Here is a 24,312-nt window from a genome sequence, read left to right as displayed (position 1 = left end):
ACCCACCGTGCTGGCATTATTGATTGTCCGTCCGTCTCTTGATTATTCTCCTCCTCCTCCTCCTACGAGGGATGGGGATCGGATCAGAGGATCAGTAGCGCCGCGCATGTGCGTGTTGTGAAGGAAATGAATCTTTTCGCGCTGTAAAGACGATCGAGCAGTGCAGTGGTAGTATAGTGTCGTTTGCTGAGTTAGTTTCCCTGATACATACAGTATGTGGAGACTGCGTCCATGACCGTCGCAGCAAGACGGAGACAGGGTGCTTACTATATGCGCACCCGGCCGGCCACCGCCGGTGCAACATGCCTAGCCGCACATATCTCTTTTGTTTTTGCATTTACTACCTGTTGACTTGACTTTGCAAGGCGGTGAATTGGTCCTATGGCATCTCCAAGGCTCACCCGCAAATTTGCTTCAGCATCCGTTCACGGACAGGGAACCGGTCTGCTCAGACGGATGCGGTAGGCGGCCATCCAACATTGACAGTATATATTTCAATGACTTTTTGAATTGAATGGGCGAAATTGATGCAAAACACGGCGGATTTCATATAAATTGAACGAAATTCGTTACAGTTTTGAACAATTTTTAACTAAAAAATATACCGAACTAATGTAAAACTAGTCTACGGCCGGCACCTGTGGATATCCATTCTACGACACGGATACCCTTGACTAGTCTACGGCCGGCCACGGTGGATCTTTATTGTCTTTCCCATGTTCGGCAGCCCGCTCATCGGATTGCCGTGAGCCCTGAAGGTATATGCTTCAGCGTAAAGGACGGCTCACTTCTTCATGTTCGGTAGCGTCGCTCAACAAGGTGGCACTACTGGGATGTGCTTCAGCCGAAAGGAAAAGGTGCTCTCCGCAAGCATGGATCAAGGTCGGTTTTTGGGCAGGGGATGAGGGTGGCATGTGACCGGGCAAGACACCGGCTGTGTACGCCGGCGTCGCCTCAGTGGTGACCTTCATGAAACCCAAGCGGCGACGGCCTCCCATGTTCTACTTCTCCTCGATGATGGCGGCGGACGTGTTGGCCGCAGCCTCGCCAATCTCCATAGCGTGCGGCGCTCTCTCGGCCGGCAGTGAGAGGTCGCGTTCGTTCGGCACCGGCGTCAATGCGGAACGGCCGCTCTACAAGTCATGCATAAATGCGGTCAGCTGGTGCCAGACGGGGAGCGCGCGTAGATTGAGGAAGGATCACGGATCACGGATCGAGAGATGTGTGTCACGTAGTAGCTAGCACGTACTGCATGTTGCTCCGATCTCAAGGATGATTGGATGGGATGCGGATGCCTCCCTGGCTTCCGGGGACAAGACAACGGAGCATGCATGCGATGCGAGCGAGGACAAACCGATAGGAGCCATATGCACATCGGTCGCTAGCTTGCGATCGAAGCTACCAAGCATGTGATGGAAGGAGCGAGCGAAATCCACACCTCCATCGCTCCGTAATTTTCCAGTCCCGTATCCGTCAAGAAATATAAGAGCGTTTAGATCATCGTTAGTCGAATAAATGAATTTCCGGTTTTAGTCCTATATGTGGGCGTGTCCGTGAACTTACTAACATCAGTGGGCATAATCAGCTCGAGCTTCCTAAATTATCCAGACTTCCCTAATGCATAAAGGCTAATGAAGTCGTGCAAAACTGAAAGAAGTGTGGGGGTAGGATTGATGTCCAAAAACAATTGTTCAGATCTAGGAAGACGTACTAGGAAGAAGACTTCCGGGCGATCTATAATAAGCCGGCTGGGTTACCGTTGAAAGTACAGTTTCACACATCAACACTGATTTTTATTTCTTATCTACCCCGCAAAAAAAAAGGTTAACGGTAAGCACTCCAACAAAAAAGGGTTAGAAATAATGGCGATGGGATGTGGCATTGCCACAATATGTGAGTAGAATTTGTGTGACAACCTATGATGCAACGAGTGGCTTGGTGTTACCTGCTTTGACATGAAGGTGACGATGCACAACTAGTTCGGGCATGGACTCATGGCACAATCAGTATGAGTCTCATGAACTTTGTATTCTCGCAATGTGTAAAGCTTGACAGAAACAACCTCACTGAGAGCAGACACTGATTGATAGAAACAATTGCAGTAGGGCCATTTTATAGCTCCTCTCATGTTTAGGGTATAGATCGAGTAGGCGTCAGGCCAAATAACACAACTTTTGTTAAGGATTATTAAACACCAAAACAAAGGTGATCAGAATCTGACAAAAAATGTAAATCATATTATAGTTGCTAATTCAAAAGCTCATATTTGGTTTCCATTGGATTTAGTCATTTTTAGCAACTATTTATGCATATCTTTATTGAACAGTTTCTCTCTTCTTAGATGCTCCATCTGTCTTGATTGTCATAATTCATGAGCTTATACTTGATTTCGATTATATTTAGTCGTTTTTAGCAACTATTTATGCATTTCTTCTAACAAGGTTCCGCAACAATGCAGGGGGTGTTATCTAGTTAAGAAACATAAGGTCGCGAAGGGAGTGAAGAGATGGAGTAGTTCAGTGACGGTAGAAACAGGGAGCTCATGGGATCGGGGCAGACAAGCAGAGCAGCGTCCCAGCAGGTGTCATGTTCTTGCTAAAAAATGACTATACACGTTTTTTTTTTGGAGAAATCACCTCCATTAATTTAAGACTTAACATTGACATCAATGTAAATAATAGCAGGGGTGGTTAAAAACCAAACATGATGTCCAACAGGGAGCTGTGTGCTTCAAAGTTGGGTTCCCTCCCTACATGCATGCGTGATCTCCGAATCAGAAAAAGAGTGTAGCTTCGCCTTTTATCAACGAGGGGCGCCCAAATAGTTCTCCTTCAAGTGATTTACCGCTACCACACAATCAGTCGTCACCCGAACTCGATACAGATTCAAGTCCGCAGCCACTGCAAGGGCCTCGGAACACGTGAACCGCTACCACACATGAGCTGACAGCAAACATGTATCGACTGACAAGAAGAGATAAGTTGGCGACCATGATGTACATCATGCGATAAGAGCGTCTCCAACAGGCGCCAAAAACTGGACCGCACTAAAATGAGGGTTTTTGAGCGCCGGACAGCTCCAGCTGAAGTTGTAAAATGGTGCGCGCGTAAAAAAGGGTTGAACGCACGCTGAAAGACGCTATCTCGTGCTGCAAATTTAAGGCACCGAATTGCGCGCGCTTCACAATTTACACTGCGTGTTCTTTTGGACGCGTGTTTTTGACATCTGCTAAAGCAATGTTGGGTCCAGCACACTAAAAGTGCTACAGTGTTGCACTAAAACTATTTTAGGGCGCGAAATTTTTGTGCACCTATTGGAGATGCTCTAACATCACAGGATGTTCAACAACGCTAGATACAGGATTACAACACAGGTAATCCTGCTGTATGTAGTTGACGACCATGGTTTACCAGGGCTACTTCAGTATGATTAAATGGTTTGAAGAAAAACAAGTGTTGGGTTTCTTTTCCTATACATGTCAGTATATTTTGACAGCCAAGAGATGTGGTCCAAGCATTCTGCGCCTTCACGGCATCATTCAGAGTCACTGCAATCATAATCAATCTTCAGTTCTTCACCATGATTTATACTGGAGCACCCAAGCATAAAAGATGTGATCTCGGAGCAAAGACTCCACCACTATCAGAATTCCAGATACTGCAACTCACCAGAGCAGCAAGATCATCTGTAGGAAATGAACAGATAGGGCCACATTGTATTTCAGCATGAACTGAAACTGTTCTGAGTAAAGCAACGCCGGTGAAACATCCACCTGAAGGCAGCCGTTTTACTACTACTGAATCCAAAAGAAAATCTTTGTAACAAAGCCCCCCTTATAGATTAGGAATTATCATGTACTCCCTCCGTTCCGATTTACTCGTCGTGGTTTTGAACTAAAACCACGACGAGTAAATCGGAACGGAGGGAGTACATCACTGCTATTTTACATCACCAGCTTCAGTTGTACAGACTAATTGGCTATTGGGCAGCAGAAATGCAGAACCAAACATCCTTCCCTCAATTGGTGAAATGTACATATTAGCAATGGACCCTGCATGTAAACAAAACCTCTGTTTCAGTCTACAATTCGAAGGATCAGAAAATACCATGATTGCTTTGCGTTTACAGAATACGGAAACTGAGGAACCATTAGTATTATATTATGGCCAGATGCCTTACAGGCTACTAACTAGCTCCATCTTCCATTCTGTGTGCGGTGGTCAGCTAAAGTTACTATTAAAATAATAACCATTTTATCCATTATATAGCTCAGAAAACATATTCCCTTGGTCTAATCAATTTACCAAATTCTGCCAAAACAGGTTTGTAAAATCAGCAAAGATCTGTCATTTGCATCAACGCTATGATATTTTACAAGGGACCCATTAATTACATAATCTAGATGAGAATTCATAGTTATCAATATACAGTCTGAAGGCTGGCAAAACAGCCTATAGTGCATACTGGTGTATCCACCACCAATCTTGAAAGAACACATTGAATAGTATTATATAACATAAACCAACCACCGGCAAGTAGTGGTCAATTAATCATTTACTCTATTGTCACAGACTAGTCTACTTGGTTAGAATATGTAAAGGTGCAACTGGCAAAGAGGCCTTTGAAGCCAATAATGTAGAATACCGAATCTGTGCATTTGATAAGGCCAAGTGGAAAGAAAATTGACAGTGGAGTGTACTGTATATCAACTTAACAAAAGTGGGACAACTGAAAGGAAATTTATCTTGTGCATACAAGAGCGGGTCTACATATGAAAGGATGAAACAACGACACCAGGTAAGTAAACATTGCTTGAAGAAATGGGATGCATACCTCTAAAGAAGTTTTGAGCCTGAATTGTTCTGCGACTTGCCAGTGTTGGTGTAGCCCAACAATAGTCTAGAAAGAGGGTAGGGGCACCCGAAAAATCGAACAAGATTTCGCAATCCTCTCTCTCCATGAATATCAGTTGGTGAACTTATATGGCTAAGATATGTATTTCCTTCATATATTAAGCTAAGTTGCTGGCACAGCAATACAGCTATACCTGCATTAACTGATAGACTGGCAAATGCAAGATATACCAGAATTATACCCCTTGCTGATAGGAAGAATGCAGAACTGGCCACGCTAATAATGATCTCCATCAGTACTTTCTTAGAACCCATTTGACCATATGATGATACATTTGGAAACTCTAGAGGGGGCCATATACGATAACTTGCATAAATGGTCATAATAGCAGCATAGCTGCAACTTGTGACCACAGAGATGAGAAAAATGACAAAAGCTTGGTGATTTGAAGCTCCCACACAGTTCCCAATCTGCAGATGAACACAACAAAAAGGCAAATAAAACAAGACAAAACTAATTAGCAACAACTCACGATACAACAGAGTGCAAAATATATCAAGATATCATTCTGGTCAAATTTATCCAACTTACAAATGGGCAATGATGATCCATGTCCACCACACATGTTTTACAAGATCGGCAGTGATGTGCTCTTGGGGGTTTAGGTTTACTACAATATGTACAGAAAGTATAGTTCTCAAGATCATTTTTTCCAACCATGGGATAGCTACCCCAACGTATGCCTGGTGGTGCACCAGCAGACTTGAAAGAGGCCAAACAATAACTTGCAATTGTAAATACAGATAAGAGAGCTGCTACTGTGCAGTGAAAGATGCCACAGAAGATGCTGATTGAGAAAACAACTGGATACACCGCCCAGACCCCGCCACCTGTGAAACGGCGAAAAGGAAACAAAATCAGACAGCAGTTCTGTGGAACACTTCAAACATATTAGAACCATAACTTAAACATGAATAAACAGAGCACAGAGAAATCCTCGTTTCAGAAAATGACAGTGAGAGATTTAGAACTTACATATAACGAAGAGCATGAAGAGGGCAAGCACAGTCACAAAGAACCCATCCCGGAAACGCCTCCAGTGAGAAAAACATACACTGTCAGGTTTTCTTGAAGTTTGGTTGCCTTGGGTGACTGCTCCACACCAGCCACACTTGTAGACAGGTGAATAACTTGAAAATACAAGCCGAAGACCGCAGCCCCAGCAAGTGGCTTCATGATCTTCTGGTATGGAAGTGACACATTGTTCTACCTAAACGGAACGAGGATGGTGATTAGAGCATTGCTGCAGGATAGATTAGCAAATTAAACTATTTCCACTGCGTCATTATTTGTGTTGCTAACCACATAGCGTAGGCTTGGCGATTTATGAGCAGTCATTTAATCCACAGATCCTATAAATTCCACTCTTTACAAAGTAACTTTGACCAAAGTCAGAAACAATTATTGGTGGCCTTGGTAACACAGGAATGCAGTAATCCATACACACAATAACTTGAGTTTTAAGAAATTAAGTTTATGCTGGTGAGCTATAAAAGCATTGGATTCTACATGTTAAAATAGGTTTCCACTAATGGGCCTTCTCAGAGAGACTGGTGCACTTGGTGCCTTAGTTCACAATCCAAGTAACAGAATTACAGAAACTGAAAACACCGCCCTAATCTATTGAGGCTGATGGTGTAGGAGCAATTTTGGGATGAGTTTCTGCATAGTTTACAGTTACTCCCTTTGTAGCAACCTGGTGCCTATCTGAAGAATTATATAGTAGTAGTAAGTAAGTTAGCCTGATAAAGGTAAAGATGCCCAAAATTTTCCTGTCTACATTGACTTTGCAGTAAGTATCCTGAAGTGGTGAGTGGTGACCTTGGTTACATACAGCCTAGCGCGATCTCGACCCAAATTGACGGCGTCAAAGGCCGATTCTGCGGGGGCAAGAGCAATCTTGGTAGCCAAACCGTCAGGCCAATACTAGCCGGGAAAGAATTGCAGCAGCACTGTTCCATCACCATGAGTTGCATAGAGCAGAGCAGATGACTCGTGCTGCTCTGCTCATAACTCCATCACCATGTATAAGATGAATTATATCTACACAGATCGTACCACGGCTGTGTGGATGCATCTAGGAACACCATGTATCGAGGATATTTTGTCTCTCGACTGTAACTCTATCAATTTGTAATAAACCCCCTTGCAAAAAAAAAAAAAGACTTGATGCTCTGCTTATTGCTCGTGAGTTGTGTTCATCCCTACTACTATGTCGCTAAACGGAACGGGAGGGGGGCGGCCCTGGGAGATGGGACGGGGGCCAAGCTTGGGCGACAGCGAGCGTACACGGGGTGGGGTGAGGAAGCTCGAAACCGTTGGCGGCACCAACCTATTCCGATTCGCGCGCGAGCGTGTTTGGGGAGAGAGGGGAGGGGAGAAGAGGGCGGGCGGCGAACCTCGAGGAGCGGCTCCTGCTGCGGCTGCGGCTGCTCCCCCATCGCCGGAGCAGATCCGGCGGCGGAGGGGTCCCGGGGCGATGAGAGATCGGAGGCGCGGCGTCAGCAGAGGTGGGTGGGAACTCCGCCGAAGCTTGCGCGAGCGGAAGAATCAAGGCGCATGTTCCTCCCTCGCGCTCGCCACCGGATGGACCTCCCTGGTGGTGGTGGTGGTGGTGGTGGAGTAGTTCCGGTCCACCACGACTGGGCGACGAAGGATTCGAGGAAAGCGTGGAGGCGGCGAGGAAAAGTTAAAATATTACACGCTGCGTGACCGAGAAAAAGAGGGGGAGCAACCAAAGGTGAGGTGGACGATAGGAATTCTGCTGGTCTCAGGCCTCTTTGGTTCACAGGAATATTGCAGGGATGGTAAGAGCAATTCTAACGGGTCGATCTAAATGGACGTGTTTTTGTTTTTTTTTGTCTGTTTGGATCAGCCGCCCGCCCGGCGTTCGCCCTCTTTTATATTTGGATCGACAGTGCGCTCAACGCGCCGATTCATTTCAAGGCCGCGCGCGTTTTAGATCATGCCAACGACCATATGTCGTCGCCCTGGTTTTGGTGCTCCAGCGCGCGGGAAAGGTTCGCGCGCGGGGGAGGGGGTGGGGCCTAGCGCCCGCTGGTTTTGACGCTCCAGAGCGTGGGAAAAGGTTCACGCGCTTCTTTTGGCGCGCCGCGGCCGGCGCTCGTTATAAGAAGGCGCTCCCTCCACACTCAGTCTGCCGTCCACTCGTCTAGCCCCCTCTCACTAGCCACGCCGCCTCTGCGCCACTATGTCGATGCACCGCCTCGGCGCTTCGGATTTTCGCGGAGTCCGCGAGCGCCCCTCCGCGCCTTCTCCGCCGAGATCTTGTCTGGCGAGAAACGCTTCATCCTCGACACCTTCGACATCGCAGAGAAGGCGGCCCGCGCGTACGACGCGACGGCGTGGCGCCTACGGCAGCCTAGTCGGGAGACGAATTTTTCCGACGTGTCGAGCCAGCGGGAGCAGGATCTCGCGCCTCTCCCCCAACTTTTCACTGGAGGCGCCAGCTGTTGGAAATATGCCCTAGAGGCAATAATAAAAGGATTATTATTATATTTCCTTGTTCATGATAATTGTCTTTTATTCATGCTATAATTGTATTATCCGGAAATCGTAATACACGTGTGAATACATAGACCACAATATGTCCCTAGTGAGCCTCTAGTTGACTAGCTCGTTGATCAACAGATAGTTATGGTTTCCTGACTATGGACATTAGATGTCATTGATAACGGGATCACATCATTAGGAGAATGATGTGATGGACAAGACCCAATCCTAAGCATAACTTCAAGAAGGACGGCAAAGATGTTGCCGCGCCCGGTAAGCCAGTTCCCGGGAAGAAGTCAAAGAACGGACCCAAGCCTGAGACTGAGTGCTTTTATTGCAAAGGGAAGGGTCACTGGAAGCGGAACTGCCCCAAATACTTAGCGGACAAGAAGGCCGGCAACACTAAAGGTATATTTGATATACATGTAATTGATGTGTACCTTACCAGTACTCGTAGTAACTCCTGGGTATTTGATACCGGTGCCGTTGCTCATATTTGCAACTCACAGCAGGAGTTGCGGAATAAGCGGAGACTGGCGAAGGACGAGGTGACGATGCGCGTCGGGAATGATTCCAAGGTCGATGTGATCGCCGTCGGCACGCTACCTCTACATTTACCTACGGGATTAGTTTTAAACCTCAATAATTGTTATTTAGTGCCAAGTTTGAGCATGAACATTGTATCTGGATCTCGTTTGATGCAAGATGGCTACTCATTTAAATCCGAGAATAATGGTTGTTCTATTTATATGAGAGATATGTTTTATGGTCATGCCCCGATGGTCAATGGTTTATTCTTAATGAATCTCGAACGTAATGTTACACATATTCATAGTGTGAATACCAAAAGATGTAAAGTTGATAACGATAGTCCCACATATTTGTGGCACTGCCGCCTTGGTCACATTGGTGTCAAGCGCATAAAGAAGCTCCATGCTGATGGACTTTTAGAGTCTCTCGATTATGAATCATTTGACACATGCGAACCATGCCTCATGGCCAAAATGACCAAGACCCCGTTCTCCGGAACAATGGAGCGAGCAACCAACTTATTGGAAATCATACATACTGATGTGTGTGGTCCAATGAGCGTTGAGGCTCGCGAAGGATATCGTTATGTTCTCGCTCTCACTGATGACTTGAGTAGATATGGGTATGTCTACTTGATGAAACACAAGTCTGAGACCTTTAAAAAGTTCAAGGAGTTTCAGAATGAGGTAGAGAATCAACGTGACCGAAAGATAAAATTCTTACGATCGGATCCTGGAGGAGAATATTTGAGTCATGAATTTGGTACGCACTTAAGAAAATGTGGAATCGTTTCACAACTCACGCCGCCTGGAACACCTCAGCGTGACGGTGTGTCTGAACGTCGTAATCGCACTCTATTGGATATGGTGCGATCTATGATGTCTCCTACCGATTTACCGCTATCATTTTGGGGATACGCTCTAGAGACAGCTACATTCACTTTAAATAGGGCACCGTCTAAATCCGTTGAGACGACACCGTATGAATTATGGTTTGGGAAGAAACCTAAGCTGTCGTTTATAAAAGTTTGGGGATGCGATGCTTATGTCAAGAAACTTCAACCTGAAAAGCTCGAACCCAAGTCGAAAAAATGCGTCTTCATAGGATACCCTAAGGAAACCATTGGGTATACCTTCTACCTTAGATCCGAAGGCAAGATCTTTGTTGCCAAGAACGGATCCTTTCTGGAAAAAGAGTTTCTCTCGAAAGGAGTAAGTGGGAGGAAAGTAGAACTCGATGAAGTACTACCTCTTGAACCGGAAAGTAGTGCAGCTCAGGAAAATGTTCCTGTGGTGCCTACACCGACTGGAGAGGAAATTAATGATGATGATCAAGGTACTTCGGATCAAGTTGCTACTGAACTTCGTAGGTCCACGAGGACACGTTCCACACCAGAGTGGTATGGCAACCCTGTCCTGGAAATCATGTTGTTACACAATGGTGAACCTTTGAACTATGAAGAAGCGATGGCGGGCCCAGATTCCAACAAATGGCTTGAAGCCATGTAATCCGAGATAAAATCCATGTATGAAAACAAAGTATGGACTTTAACTGACTTGCCCGATGATCGGCGAGCGATAGAAAACAAATGGATCTTTAAGAAGAAGACGAACGCGGATGGTAATGTCACCATCTATAAAGCTCGAATTGTCGCTAAGGGTTATCGGCAAGTTCAAGGGATTGACTACGATGTGACTTTCTCTCCCGTAGTGAAGCTTAAGTCCGTCTGAATCATGTTAGCAATTGCCGCATACTATGATTATGAGATATGGCAGATGGACGTCAAAACGGCATTCCTTAATGGTTATCTTAAGGAAGAGCTGTATATGATGCAGCCAGAAGGTTTTGTCGATCCTAAGAATGCTAACAAAGTATGCAAGCTCCAGCGATCCATTTATACGCTGGTGCAAGCATCTCGGAGTTGGAACATTTGCTTTGATGAGATGATCAAAGCGTTTGGGTTTATGCGGACTTATGGAGAAGCCTGCGTTTACAAGAAAGTGAGTGGGAGATCTGTAGCATTTCTCATATTATATGTAGATGACATACTTTTGATGGGAAATGATATAGAATTCTTGGACAGCATTAAGGCCTATTTGAATAAGTGTTTTTCAATAAAGGACCTTGGAGAAGCTGCTTACATATTAGGCATCAAGATCTATAGGGATAGATCGAGACGCCTCATAGGTCTTTCACAAAGCACATACCTTGATAAGATTTTGAAGAAGTTCAAAATGGATCAGTCCAAGAAAGGGTTCTTGCCTGTACTGCAAGGTGTGAGATTGAGCACAGCTCAATGCCCGACCACGGCAAAAGATAAAGAAGAGATGAGCGTCATCCCCTATGCCTTAGCCATAGGATCTATTATGTATGCCATGCTATGTACCAGACCTGATGTAAACCTTGCCGTAAGTTTGGTAGGAAGGTACCAAAGTAATCCCGGCAAGGAACACTGGACAACGGTCAAGAATATCCTGAAGTACCTGAAAAGGACAAAGGACATGTTTCTCGTTTATGGAGGTGACGAAGAGCTCGTCGTAAAGGGTTACGTCGACGCTAGCTTCGACACAGATCTGGATGACTCTAAGTCACAAACCGGATACGTGTATATATTGAATGGTGGGGCAGTAAGCTGGTGCAGCTGCAAACAGAGCGTCGTGGCGGGATCTACATGTGAAGCGGAGTACATGGCAGCCTCAGAGGCAGCGCATGAAGCAATTTAGGTGAAGGAGTTCATCACCGACCTAGGAGTCATACCCAATGCGTCGGGGCCGATCAAACTCTTCTGTGACAACACTGGAGCTATTGACCTTGCCAAGGAGCCCAGGTTTCACAAGAAGACCAGGCACATCAAGCGTCGTTTCAACTCCATCCGTGAAAATGTTCAAGATGGAGACATAGATATTTGCAAAGTACATACAGATCTGAATGTCGCAGATCCGTTGACTAAACCTCTTCCACGAGCAAAACATGATCAACACCAGAACTCTATGGGTGTTCGATTCATCACAATGTAACTAGATTATTAACTCTAGTGCAAGTAGGAGACTGTTGGAAATATGCCCTAGAGGCAATAATAAAAGGGATTGTTATTATATTTTCTTGTTCATGATAATTGTCTTTTATTCATGCTATAATTGTATTATCCGGAAATCGTAATACACGTGTGAATACTTAGACCACAATACGTCCCTAGTAAGCCTCTAGTTGACTAGCTCGTTGGTCAACAGATAGTCATGGTTTCCTGACTATGGACATTAGATGTCGTTGACAACGGGATCACATCATTAGGAGAATGATGTGATGCACAAGACCCAATCTTAAGCATAGCACAAGATCGTGTAGTTCGTTTTGCTAGATCTTTTCCAATGTCAAGTATATTTTCCTTAGACCATGAGATCGTGTAACTCCCGGATACCGTAGGAGTGCTTTAGGTGTACCAAACGTCACAACGTAACTGGGTGACTATAAAGGTGCACTACAGGTATCTCCGAAAGTGTCTGTTGGGTTGACACGGATCGAGACTGGGATTTGTCACTCCGTATAACGGAGAGGTATCACTGGGCCCACTCGGTAGTGCATCATCATAATGAGCTCAAAGTGACCAAGTGTCTGGTCACGGGATCATGCATTACGGTATGAGTAAACTGACTTGTCGGTAATGAGATTGAACGAGGTATTGGGATACCGACGATCGAATCTCGGGCAAGAAACATACCGTCTGACAAAGGGAATAGTATACGGGGTTGCTTGAATCCTCGACATCGTGGTTCATCGGATGAGATCATCGAGGAGTATGTGGGAGCCACCATGGGTATCCAGATCCCGCTATTGGTTATTGACCGGAGAGCCGTCTCGGTCATGTCTGCATGTCTCCCGAACCCGTAGGGTCTACACACTTAAGGTTCGATGACGCTAGGGTTGTATGAATATGAGTATGCAGCAAACCGTATGTTGTTCGGAGTCCCAGATGAGATCCGGGACGTCACGAGGAGTTCCAAAATGGTCCGGAGGTAAAGAATTATATATAGGAAGTGTTGTTTCGGCCATCGGGAAAGTTTCGGGGTCACCCGGTATTGTACCGGGACCACCGGAAGGGTCCCGGGGGTCCACCAGGTGGGGCCACCTATCCCGGAGGGCCCCGTGGGCTGAAGTGGGAGGGGAACCAGCCCCTTGTGGGCTGGTGCGCCCTCCTGGCCCCCCCTGCGCCTAGGGTTGGAAACCCTAGGTGGGGGGCGCGCCCCACTAGCCTTTGGGGGCACTCCACCCCCCTGGCCGCCGCCCCCTTGGGAGATTGGATCTCCCAGGGCCGGCGCCCCCCCTTGGGGGCCTATATAAAGGAGGGCAGGGGGAGGGCAGCCGCACCCTGTGTCTTGGCGCCTCCCTCCCCCTGCTACACCTCGTCCTCCTCCCGTAGCAGCTTGGCGAAGCCCTGCCGGAGTTCTGCTGCATCCACCACCACGCCGTTGTGCTGCTGGATCATCATCAACCTCTCCTTCCCCTTGCTAGATCAAGAAGGAGGAGACGTCATCCACTCCGTACGTGTGTTGAATGCGGAGGTGTTGTCCGTTCGGCACTTGGTCATCGGTGATTTGGATCACGGCGAGTACGACTCCATCATCACCGTTCTCTCGAACGTTTCCGCACGCGATCTACAAGTGGTATGTAGATGCAATCTCTCTCCCATGACTCGTTGCTTAGATGAACTCATAGATGGATCTTGGTGAAACCGTAGGAAATTTTTTAATTTTCTGCAACGTTCCCCAACATCCCGAACCCGTAGGGTCTACACACTTAAGGTTCGGTGATGCTAGGGTTGTATGAATATGAGTATGCAGCAAACCGAAAGTTGTTCGGAGTCCCGGATGAGATCCCGGATGTCATGAGGAGTTCCGGAATAGTCCGGAGGTAAAGAATTATATATAGAAAGTGCAGTTTTGGCCATCGGGAGAGTTTCGGGGGTCACCGGTATTGTACCGGGACCACCGGAAGGGTCCCGGGGGTCCACCGGGTGGGGCCACCTACCCCGGAGGGCCCCGTGGGCTGAAGTGGGGAGGGGACCAGCCCTTGGTGGGCTGGTGCGCCCCCCTTGGGGCCCCCCTACGCCTAGGGTTGGAAACCCTAGGGTGGGGGGGGGGGCGCCTCCACTTGCCTTGGGGGGCACTCCACCCCTTGGCCGCTGCCCCCCTTGGGAGATCTCATCTCCAGGGCTGGCGCCCCCCCTGGGGGCCTATATAAAGGAGGGGGGAGGGAGGGCAGCCGCACCCTGAAGTCTTGGCGCCTCCCTCTCCCCTGCTACACCTCTCCCTCTCGCAGAAGCTCGGCGAAGCTCTTCCGGAACCCTGCTGCATCCACCACCATGCCGTCGTGCTGCTGGATCTTCATCAACCTCTCCTCCCCTCTTGCTGGATCAAGAAGGAGGAGACGTCATCCGCTCCGTACGTGTGTTGAACGTGGAGGTGTTGTCCGTTCGGCACTTGGTCATCGGTGATTTGGATCACGACGAGTACGACTACCTCAACCCCGTTCTCTTGAACGCTTCCGCTCACGATCTACAAAGGTATGTAGATGCACTACTATCACTCGCTGCTAGATGAACTCATAGATGGATCTTGGTGAAACCGTAGGAAATTTTTTATTTTCTGCAACGTTCCCCAACAGTGGCATCATGAGCTAGGTCTATGCGTAGTTCTCTATTGCACGAGTAGAACACAAATCTGTTGTGGGCATAGATCTTGTCAACTTGCTTGCCACTACTAGTCTTATTTTGCTTCAGTGGTATTGTGGGATGAAGCGGCCCGGACCGACCTTACACGTACGCTTACGTGAGACAGGTTCCACCGACTGACATGCACTAGTTGCATAAGGTGGCTAGCGGGTGTCTGTCTCTCCCACTTTAGTTGGAGCGGATTCGATGAAAAGGGTCCTTATGAAGGGTAAATAGAAGTTGACAAAATCACGTTGTGGTTATTCGTAGGTAAGAAAACGTTCTTGCTAGAACCCAATTGCAGCCACGTAAAAGATGCAACAACAATTAGAGGACGTCTAACTTGTTTTTGCAGCAATTGCTATGTGATGTGATATGGCCAAAAGTTGTGATGAATGATGAATGATATATTGTGTTGTATGAGATCATGTTCTTGTAATAGGAATCACGACTTGCATGTCGATGAGTATGACAACCGGCAGGAGCCATAGGAGTTGTCTTAATTATTGTATGACCTGCGTGTCAATGATTTAACGCCATGTAATTACTTTACTTTATTGCTAAATCGTTAGCCATAGTAGTAGAAGTAATAGTTGGCGAGCAACTTCATGGAGACACGATGATGGAGATCATGATGATGGATATCATGGTGTCATGCCGGTGACGAAGATGATCATGGAGCCCCGAAGATGAAGATCAAAGGAGCTATATGATATTGGCCATATCATGTCACTACTATTTAATTGCATGTGATGTTTATTATGTTTATGCATCTTGTTTACTTAGAACGACGGTAGTAAATAAGATGATCCCTTATAATAATTTCAAGAAAGTGTTCCCCTAACTGTGCGCCGTTGCTAAAGTTCGTCGTTTCGAAGCACCACGTGATGATCGGGTGTGATAGATTCTTACGTTCACATACAACGGGTGTAAGACAGTTTTACACATGCAAAAACACTTAGGGTTAACTTGACGAGCCTAGCATGTACAGACATGGCCTCGGAACACAGAGACCGAAAGGTCGAACATGAGTCGTATGGAAGATACGATCAACATGGAGATGTTCACCGATGATGACTAGTCCGTCTCACGTGATGATCGGACACGGCCTAGTCGACTCGGATCGTGTAACACTTAGATGACTAGAGGGATGTCTAATCTGAGTGGGAGTTCATTAAATAATTTGATTAGATGAACTTAATTATCATGAACTTAGTCTAAAATCTTTGCAAAATATGTCTTGTAGATCAAATGGCCAACGCTCATGTCAACATGAACTTCAACGCGTTCCTAGAGAAAACCAAGCTGAAAGATGATGGCAGCAACTATTCGACTGGGTCCGGAACCTGAGGATCATCCTCATAGCTGCCAAGAAAGCATATGTCCTAGAAGGACCGCTAGGTGAAGCACCCATCCCAGAGAACCAAGACGTTATGAATGCTTGGCATTCACGTGCTGATGATTACTCCCTCATTTAGTGCGGCATGCTTTACAGCTTAGAGCCGGGGCTCCAAAAGCGTTTTGAGCGACACGGAGCATATGAGATGTTCGAGGAGCTGAAAATGGTTTTCCAAGCTCATGCCCGGGTCGAGAGATATGAAGTCTCCGACAAGTTCTATAGTTGTAAGATGGAGGAAAACAGTTCTGTCAGTGAGCACATACTCAAAATGTCTGGGTTGCACAACCGCCTGTCCCAGCTGGACATTAACCTCCCGGACGAGGCGGTCATTGGCAGAATCCTTTAGTCGCTCCCACCGAGCTACAAGAGCTTTGTGATGAACTACAATATGTAGGGGATGGTGAAAACTATTCCGGAAGTATTTTCAATGCTAAAGTCAGCAGAGGTAGAAATCAAGAAAGAACATCAAGTGTTGATGGTCAATAAAACCACCAAATTCAAGAAGGGCAAGGGTAAGAAGAACTTCAAGAAGGACGGCAAAGATGTTGCCGCGCCCGGTAAGCCGGTTGCCGGGAAGAAGTCAAGGAATGGACCCAAGCCTGAGACTGAGTGCTTTTATTGCAAAGGGAAGGGTCACTGGAAGCGGAACTACCCCAAATACTTAGCGGACAAGAAGGCCGGCAATACTAAAGGTATATTTGATATACATGTAATTGATGTGTACCTTACCAGTACTCGTAGTAACTCCTGGGTATTTGATATCGGTGCCGTTGCTCATATTTGTAACTCACAACAGGAGCTGCGGAATAAGTGGAGACTCGCGAGGGACGAGGTGACGATGCGCGTCAGAAATGGTTCCAAGGTCGATGTGATCACCGTCGGCACGCTGCCTCTACATTTACCCACGGGATTAGTTTTAAACCTCAATAATTGTTATTTAGTGACAAGTTTGAGCATGAGCATTGCATCTGGATCTCGTTTAATGCGAGATGGCTACTCATTTAAATCCGAGAATAATGGTTGTTCTATTTATATGAGAGATATGTTTTATGGTCATGCCCCGATGGTCAATGGTTTATTCTTAATGAATCTCGAACGTAATGTTACACATATTCATAGTGTGAATACCAAAAGATGTAAAGTTGATAACGATAGTCCCACATACTTGTGGCATTGCCGCCTTGGTTACATTGGTGTCAAGCGCATGAAGAAGCTCCATGCTAATGGACTTTTAGAGTCTCTCGATTATGAATCATTTGACACATGCAAACCATGCCTCATGGGCAAAATGACCAAGACTCCGTTCTCCGGAACAATGGAGCGAGCAACCAACTTATTGGAAATCATACATACTGATGTGTGTGGTCCAATGAGCGTTGAGGCTCGCAGAGGATATCGTTATGTTCTCACTCTCACTGATGACTTGAGTAGATATGGGTATGTCTACTTGATGAAACACAAGTCTGAGACCTTTGAAAAGTTCAAGGAATTTCAGAATGAGGTAGAGAATCAACGTGACCGAAAGATAAAATTCTTACGATCAGATCGTGGAGGAGAATATTTAAGTCACGAATTTGGTACACACTTAAGAAAATGTGGAATCATTTCACAACTCACGCCGCCTGGAACACCTCAGCGTAACGGTGTGCCTGAATGTTGTAATCGCACTCTATTGGATATGGTGCGATCTATGATGTCTCTTACCGATTTACCGCTATCATTTTGGGGATACGCTCTAGAGACAGCTACATTCACTTTAAATAGGGCTCCGTCTAAATCCGTTGAGATTATGGTTTGGTAAGAAACCTAAGCTGTCATTTCTAAAAGTTTGGGGATGCGATGCTTATGTCAAGAAACTTTAACCTGAAAAGCTCGAACCCAAGTCGGAAAAATGCGTCTTCATAGGATACCTAAGGAAACCATTGGGTATACCTTCTACTTAAGATTCGAGGGCAAGATCTTTGTTGCCAAGAACAGATCCTTTCTGGAAAAAGAGTTTCTCTCGAAAGAAGTAAGTGGGAGGAAAGTAGAACTCGATGAAGTACTACCTCTTGAACCGGAAAGTAGTGCAGCTCAGGAAAATGTTCCTGTGGTGCCTACCCCGACTGGAGAGGAAATTAATGATGATGATCAAGGTACTTCGGATCAAGTTGCTACTGAACTTCGTAGGTCCACAAGGACACATTCCACACCAGAGTGATATGGCAACCCTGTCCTGGTAATCATGTTGTTAGACAACGGTGAACCTTCGAACTATGAAGAAGCGATGGCGGGCCCAGATTCCAACAAATGGCTTGAAGCCATGCAATCCGAGATAGAATCCATGTATGAAAACAAAGTATGACTTTGACAGACTTGCCCGATGATCGGCGAGCGATAGAAAACAAATGGATCTTTAAGAAGAAGACGGACGCGGATGGTAATGTTACCATCTATAAAGCTCGACTTGTCGCTAAGGGTTATCGGCAAGTTCAAGGGGTTGACTACGATGAGACTTTCTCTCCCGTAGCGAAGCTGAAGTCCGTCTGAATCATGTTAGCAATTGCCGCATACTATGATTATGAGATATGACAGATGGACGTCAAAACGGCATTCCTTAACGGCTATCTTAAGGAAGAACTGTATATGATGCAGCCGAAGGGTTTTGTCGATCCTAAGAATGCTAACAAGGTATGCAAGCTCCAAGGATCCATTTATGGGCTGGTGCAAGCATCTCGGAGTTGGAACATTCGCTTTGATGAGATGATCAAAGCGTTTGGGTTTATGCAGACTTATGGAGAAGCCTGCGTTTACAAGAAAGTGAGTGGGAGCTCTGTAGCATTTCTCATATTATATGTAGATGACATACTTTTGATGGGAAATGATATAGAACTTTTGGACAGCATTAAGGCCTACTTGAATAAGTGTTTTTCAATGAAGGACCTTGGAGAAGCTGCTTACATATTAGGCATCAAGATCTATAGGGATAGATCGAGACGCCTCATAGGTCTTTCACAAAGCACATACCTTGATAAAATATTGAAGAAGTTCAAAATAGATCAGTCCAAGAAAGGGTTCTTGCCTGTATTGCAAGGTGTGAGATTGAGCTCGGCTCAATGCCCGACCACGGCAAAAGATAAAGAAGAGATGAGTGTCATCCCCTATGCCTCAGCCATAGGATCTATTATGTATGCCATGCTGTGTACCAGACCGGATGTAAACCTTGCCGTAAGTTTGTTAGGAAGGTACCAAAGTAATCCCGGCAAGGAACACTGGACATCGGTCAAGAATATCCTGAAGTACCTGAAAAGGACAAAGGACATGTTTCTCGTTTATGGAGGTGACGAAGAGCTCGTCGTAAAGGGTTACGTCGATGCTAGCTTCGACACAGATCTGGATGACTCTAAGTCACAAACCGGATATGTGTATATGTTGAATCGTGGAGCAGTAAGCTGGTGCAGTTGCAAGCAGAGCATCGTGGCGGGATCTACATGTGAAGCGGAGTACATGGCAGCCTCGGAGGTAGCACATGAAGCAATATGGATGAAGGAGTTCATCACCGACCTAGGAGTCATACCCAATGCGTCGGGGCCAATCACTCTCTTCTGTGACAAAACTGGAGCTATTGCCCTTGCCAAGGAGTCCAGGTTTCACAAGAAGACCAGGCACATCAAGCGTCGTTTCAACTCCATCCGTGAAAATGTTCAAGATGGAGACATAAATATTTGCAAAGTACATACAGATCTGAATGTCGCAGATCCGTTGACTAAACCTCTTCCGCGAGCAAAACAGGATCAACACCAGAACTCTATGGGTGTTTGATTCATCACAATGTAACTAGATTATTGACTCTAGTGCAAGTGGGAGACTGTTGGAAATATGCCCTAGAGGCAATAATAAAAGGATTATTATTATATTTCCTTGTTCATGATAATTGTCTTTTATTCATGCTATAATTGTATTATCCGGAAATCATAATACACGTGTGAATACATAGACCACAATATGTCCCTAGTGAGCCTCTAGTTGACTAGCTCGTTGATCAACAGATAGTTATAGTTTCCTGACTATGGACATTAGATGTCATTGATAACGGGATCACATCATTAGGAGAATGATGTGATGGACAAGACCCAATCCTAAGCATAGCACATGATCATGTAGTTCGTTTTGCTAGAGCTTTTCCAATGTCAAGTATCTTTTCCTTAGACCATGAGATCGTGTAACTCCCGGATACCGTAGGAGTGCTTTGGGTGTACCAAACGTCATAATGTAACTGAGTGACTATAAAGGTGCACTACAGGTATCTCCGAAAGTGTCTGTTGGGTTAACACGGATCGAGACTGGGATTTGTCACTCCGTATGACGGAGAGGTATCACCGGGCCCACTCGGTAGTGCATCATCGTAATGAGCTCAAAGTGACCAAGTGTCTGGTCACGGGATCATGCATTACGGTACGAGTAAAGTGACTTGCCGGTAACGAGATTGAACGAGGTATTGGGATACTGACGATCGAATCTCGGGCAAGTAACATACTGATTGACAAAGGGAATTGTATACAGGGTTGCTTAAATCCTCGACATCGTGGTTCATCCGATGAGATCATCGAGGAGCATGTGGGAGTCAACATGGGTATCCAGATCCCGCTGTTGGTTATTGACCGGAGAGCCGTCTCGGTCATGTCTACATGTCTCCCGAACCCGTAGGGTCTACACACTTAAGGTTCGGTGACGCTAGGGTTGTATGAATATGAGTATGCAGCAAACCGAAAGTTGTTTGGAGTCCCGGATGAGATCCCGGACGTCATGAGGAGTTCCGGAATAGTCCGGAGGTAAAGAATTATATATAGAAAGTGCAGTTTTGGCCAGCGGGAGAGTTTCGGGGGTCACCGGTATTGTACCGGACCACCGGAAGGGTCCCAGGGGTCCACCGGGTGGGGCCACCTACCCCGGAGGGCCCCGTGGGCTGAAGTGGGGAGGGGACCAGCCCCTGGTGGGCTGGTGCGCCCCCCTTGGGCCCCCCTGCACCTAGGGTTGACTACCTCAACCCCGTTCTCTTGAACGCTTCCGCTCGCGATCTACAAAGGTATGTAGATGCACTACTATCACTCGTTGCTAGATGAACTCATAGATGGATCTTGGTGAAACCGTAGAATTTTTTTTATTTTCTGCAACGTTCCCCAACAGCAGCGTCGCCTCGCCATCGCCGAGATGGACGTGGAAGCCTTGGTGATGTGGCGCGAACGCTTACCGCACGACATCGTCGACGAGCGCCAGTTCTGCGAACAAAGGAGGACGGAGAGGGAGGCGAGGAGGACGGAGCGAGCCGCCTATCGAGAGGACAAGCTTGCGCGGAAGCAGGCCGCTCAATTGAGACTAAAGCCGCGAGAGACATCGAGGGTGGGACTTCGAGGACGAGCAGGCTGTCGACGCCTACATTCAGACGTCGGAGGAGGACATTACCGAGTCGGAGTCGAAAACCGACGAGTAGTTGATTTTTTTTATCTGTGTACGCAAGAACTATCAATGGCCGACGGCGTCGGCGAAGAAGCAGGCGGTGGAGGTGTGCGCCACAGACCAGTGGGCCCGGGCAGGAGAGAGGGCGAGCACGCGCGTCTGTCTTGTGTCCGCGCCGACGCAAATCCGGCTCAAAAATGGGCTGGAAATGGGTCGGCAGACTGAGGAAAGCGGATGCGCATCCGTTTGGGTCAACGCGTTGGGCCGACTTTTATGTGCACGCCAACCCAAACGGACGGCGGCGGACGAAATGGGTCGCCCCATTGGAGTTGCTCTAAAGCATAGAAACTTTGTAGGGAAAATTCCTTTAAAGCCCTTTGGTTTGTAGGAATGAATTTCTACTTATATGTAGGATAGGAATCAATCCTTCACGTTTCAAAGAAAAAAACATTAGCCTGGATTCAATAAAAAAATTATAATGAAAAAATTCTTATCTTATGCATCAAATTTCTATAAAAAAATCACTTTCTATGATTATTATATATTCCTATAATATACCTATTAACCAAAGAAGGCCTGCAGTCTGAAAGTTAGCTTCATCCACGCTTCGAAAATTTCCTCCTACTGCAGATGTGTCGTGCCCAACATCCACCCCACTTTGTTTCTTGCGACGACTACACACAACAGCCCAAGTGCATAGTGCAAATGATAATAACATATGGCTAAATAACACACGGATGTGTATCTGGTTGTACCCATTTGCTATAGTGATCTACTCCCCCTTTCTTAAATAAGTCTTTTTAGAGATTCCAAATTTCAAAAAATGAGTGAATATACACTCTAAAATATGTCAACATACATCTATATGTAGTTCATATTGAAATCTCTGAAAGGATTTATATATTTAGGAAAGAAAAATCATGTAGCAGAACGAAGTCTTTCCATCATATGTTTCTCCGTCAAATTACATGCATGTAATCTTCTTGCCGAATACAGAGCGCACACACGATCCAACTCTCATTTCAACCTAGGTGGGAGAGCAAGGACACGCACGACATGCCAACACAAGCTGCTATTCCAAACGCACTCCACTTCTTTTGCTGTAACCACCAGTCCACCACTACCACGAAAAAGAACGTACACAGATATATCTTCCTGACGAACCAACAAATCGAACAAGGCTCATTTCATATCCGCAGCCGCTGTCCGTCGTCATATCATATGTCGGCCGAGAGGAAGTTGTCAGACAAGGTAACCTGGAGAGGAAACGGAGGAGTCAGGAAAGCATATCGCATCCAAACAAGCTCAACCCATGCATGCCCTGGAGGCTCTCTTTGTGAGTCTAGATAGAGTGGAAGAGAGTGGTTTGTTACCTTCTCGCCCAACTTGAACGGCGCCAGGCCTCTGTATGGGCAGGTGCTGCATCGGAACGCGTCGCCCAACCCACACTGAAATTGCAGGTTCACAGAGAATAATGTAAGATATTCAGTTGACAACATGCATGCAACGACTAGTGGAGATCACAAGTGGCATTGTATGTCTACAAAGAAGCAATTGTACTTACACTGCCACAAGCTGAGACAGGGTTATCAATCTGTTCTGCAGTGAGTCCCAGCTTCTCCACCTTCTGCTCAGCCTCGGCCCTGCCACAACTGCAGTTCTTGCACGCCTTCTTTGTGGCTCCCACCTCACAATCTCCTACTGGTCAAACAACAGCCAACCTCTTAGCATCTAAACCAAAATTGAACATCTCCACAAAGATAAATAAAGTTTTGAGGGTTTGTTGGCTATACCAACTGGAAGCTGTGGTTTCTTCAAGTCCTCCTCAGTCAAGAGGCTGTCTTCATCAATCAGTTCATCATCATCGTCAATTTCAATCTTTGGAAGAGCCTTTACTGCTTTCTTCAGGGGAAAGGAAGAACCCATACTCCAAGAAGGCTTCTTTGCCTTGATCTGTAAGTGATCCCAGTTAGCACTCGTCAATAGAGAAAACCATGTACAGAGCAGCCTTAACAAGATGTGTCATACTCACAGTAACAGATTGCACGCTATCTTGCGAGTTTGTAGCAGAAGCTTGCACTTCAACAAAACCACCCATGAGTAGCTGGCGCTCGATATAATTGTTTGGCTAATGCAGAGGGAAATAGAAAATCAGGTTGTGCTAAATTAACATTACAAGACAATGGATACGAGCAAAAACAGAAACATAATTCACCTTCTGGTCAGTGGAGGGTGTGAAGCTCTGTACCAGCACAATTCCACCAGCTTTCAGCACTCGGCTAATTTCAGCAACCAACTTATCTCCAAAGCTCTCAACATTCTTTATAACAGACAGAACAGCACCCACGGACACGTCATCAAAAGGCAACTTCCCACCTGACCCATGTGGACAACAAAGGCTTAGAACAGGTTCATGACAGACTTGTTTACACAAGAATGTGGCATACTGAAGCATAGCAGAATGAAAACTGAACACAACTAAGTGTACTCCCCACAGCTTCTGAGGCAGGACATAGAATCATCTCTCCATGCGACAGATGTTGGTTAAATTACATAGTTTGTATCAGCACTGCATTGAAGTTCATGAGTGATAGCCTGATAGGAAGAAAACCAACCTATTTTTGTTCTCCTTTTCTCAACTGGTATTATGTCTTTCGTGTGTATTCTTATATTTGACAGATGGACAGGTAGAGGGACATTTAAGAACTTGGCAATTAGCACATGATGCATAAGCTTTAAGTCAGAAACTACAATGACAAAGGTAAACTCCAATGAAGCTGATCAGGAGTGCCCCTAAATCGATTGCAATTGG

At 46.1% G+C, this 24,312-nt stretch overlaps 2 protein-coding genes across 3 annotated transcripts in view; both read right to left on the bottom strand.

The window, feature by feature from the left end:
- Positions 1-3,670: 3,670 nt before the first annotated feature.
- Positions 3,671-7,610, bottom strand: LOC119366352 (protein S-acyltransferase 11-like). Its single transcript, XM_037632078.1, has 5 exons — positions 7,314-7,610; positions 5,890-6,124; positions 5,446-5,744; positions 4,834-5,324; positions 3,671-4,051 (listed from the first exon to the last, which is right to left on the bottom strand). The coding sequence occupies exons 1-4, from the start codon at positions 7,353-7,355 to the stop codon at positions 4,836-4,838; spliced, it is 1,065 nt and encodes a 354-aa protein (XP_037487975.1). The 5' UTR covers positions 7,356-7,610; the 3' UTR covers positions 3,671-4,051; positions 4,834-4,835.
- A 14,767-nt stretch (positions 7,611-22,377) lies between these two features.
- The window catches only part of LOC119366351 (anamorsin homolog), a 4,639-nt gene continuing 2,704 nt past the window's right edge, over positions 22,378-24,312 (bottom strand). The window contains exons 2-7 of one of the 2 annotated variants that reach the window (XM_037632077.1): positions 23,716-23,876; positions 23,533-23,628; positions 23,294-23,453; positions 23,065-23,198; positions 22,874-22,948; positions 22,378-22,756 (exon numbers count right to left, since the gene is read on the bottom strand). In XM_037632077.1, coding sequence (XP_037487974.1) covers positions 22,718-22,756; positions 22,874-22,948; positions 23,065-23,198; positions 23,294-23,453; positions 23,533-23,628; positions 23,716-23,876 — 665 coding nt within the window. In that variant the 3' untranslated portion in view covers positions 22,378-22,717. Of the gene's footprint in view, positions 22,757-22,873; positions 22,949-23,064; positions 23,202-23,293; positions 23,454-23,532; positions 23,629-23,715; positions 23,877-24,312 lie in introns of both variants that reach the window. The other variant, XM_037632076.1, reaches the window with a different exon arrangement.

This window comes from Triticum dicoccoides, chromosome 2B (genome assembly GCF_002162155.2).
Source record: "Triticum dicoccoides isolate Atlit2015 ecotype Zavitan chromosome 2B, WEW_v2.0, whole genome shotgun sequence".
Lineage (NCBI taxonomy): Eukaryota > Viridiplantae > Streptophyta > Magnoliopsida > Poales > Poaceae > Triticum > Triticum dicoccoides.
The sequence above is the reverse complement of the archived record's forward strand: the minus strand, read 5'-3'. Positions and strand labels throughout refer to the sequence as shown.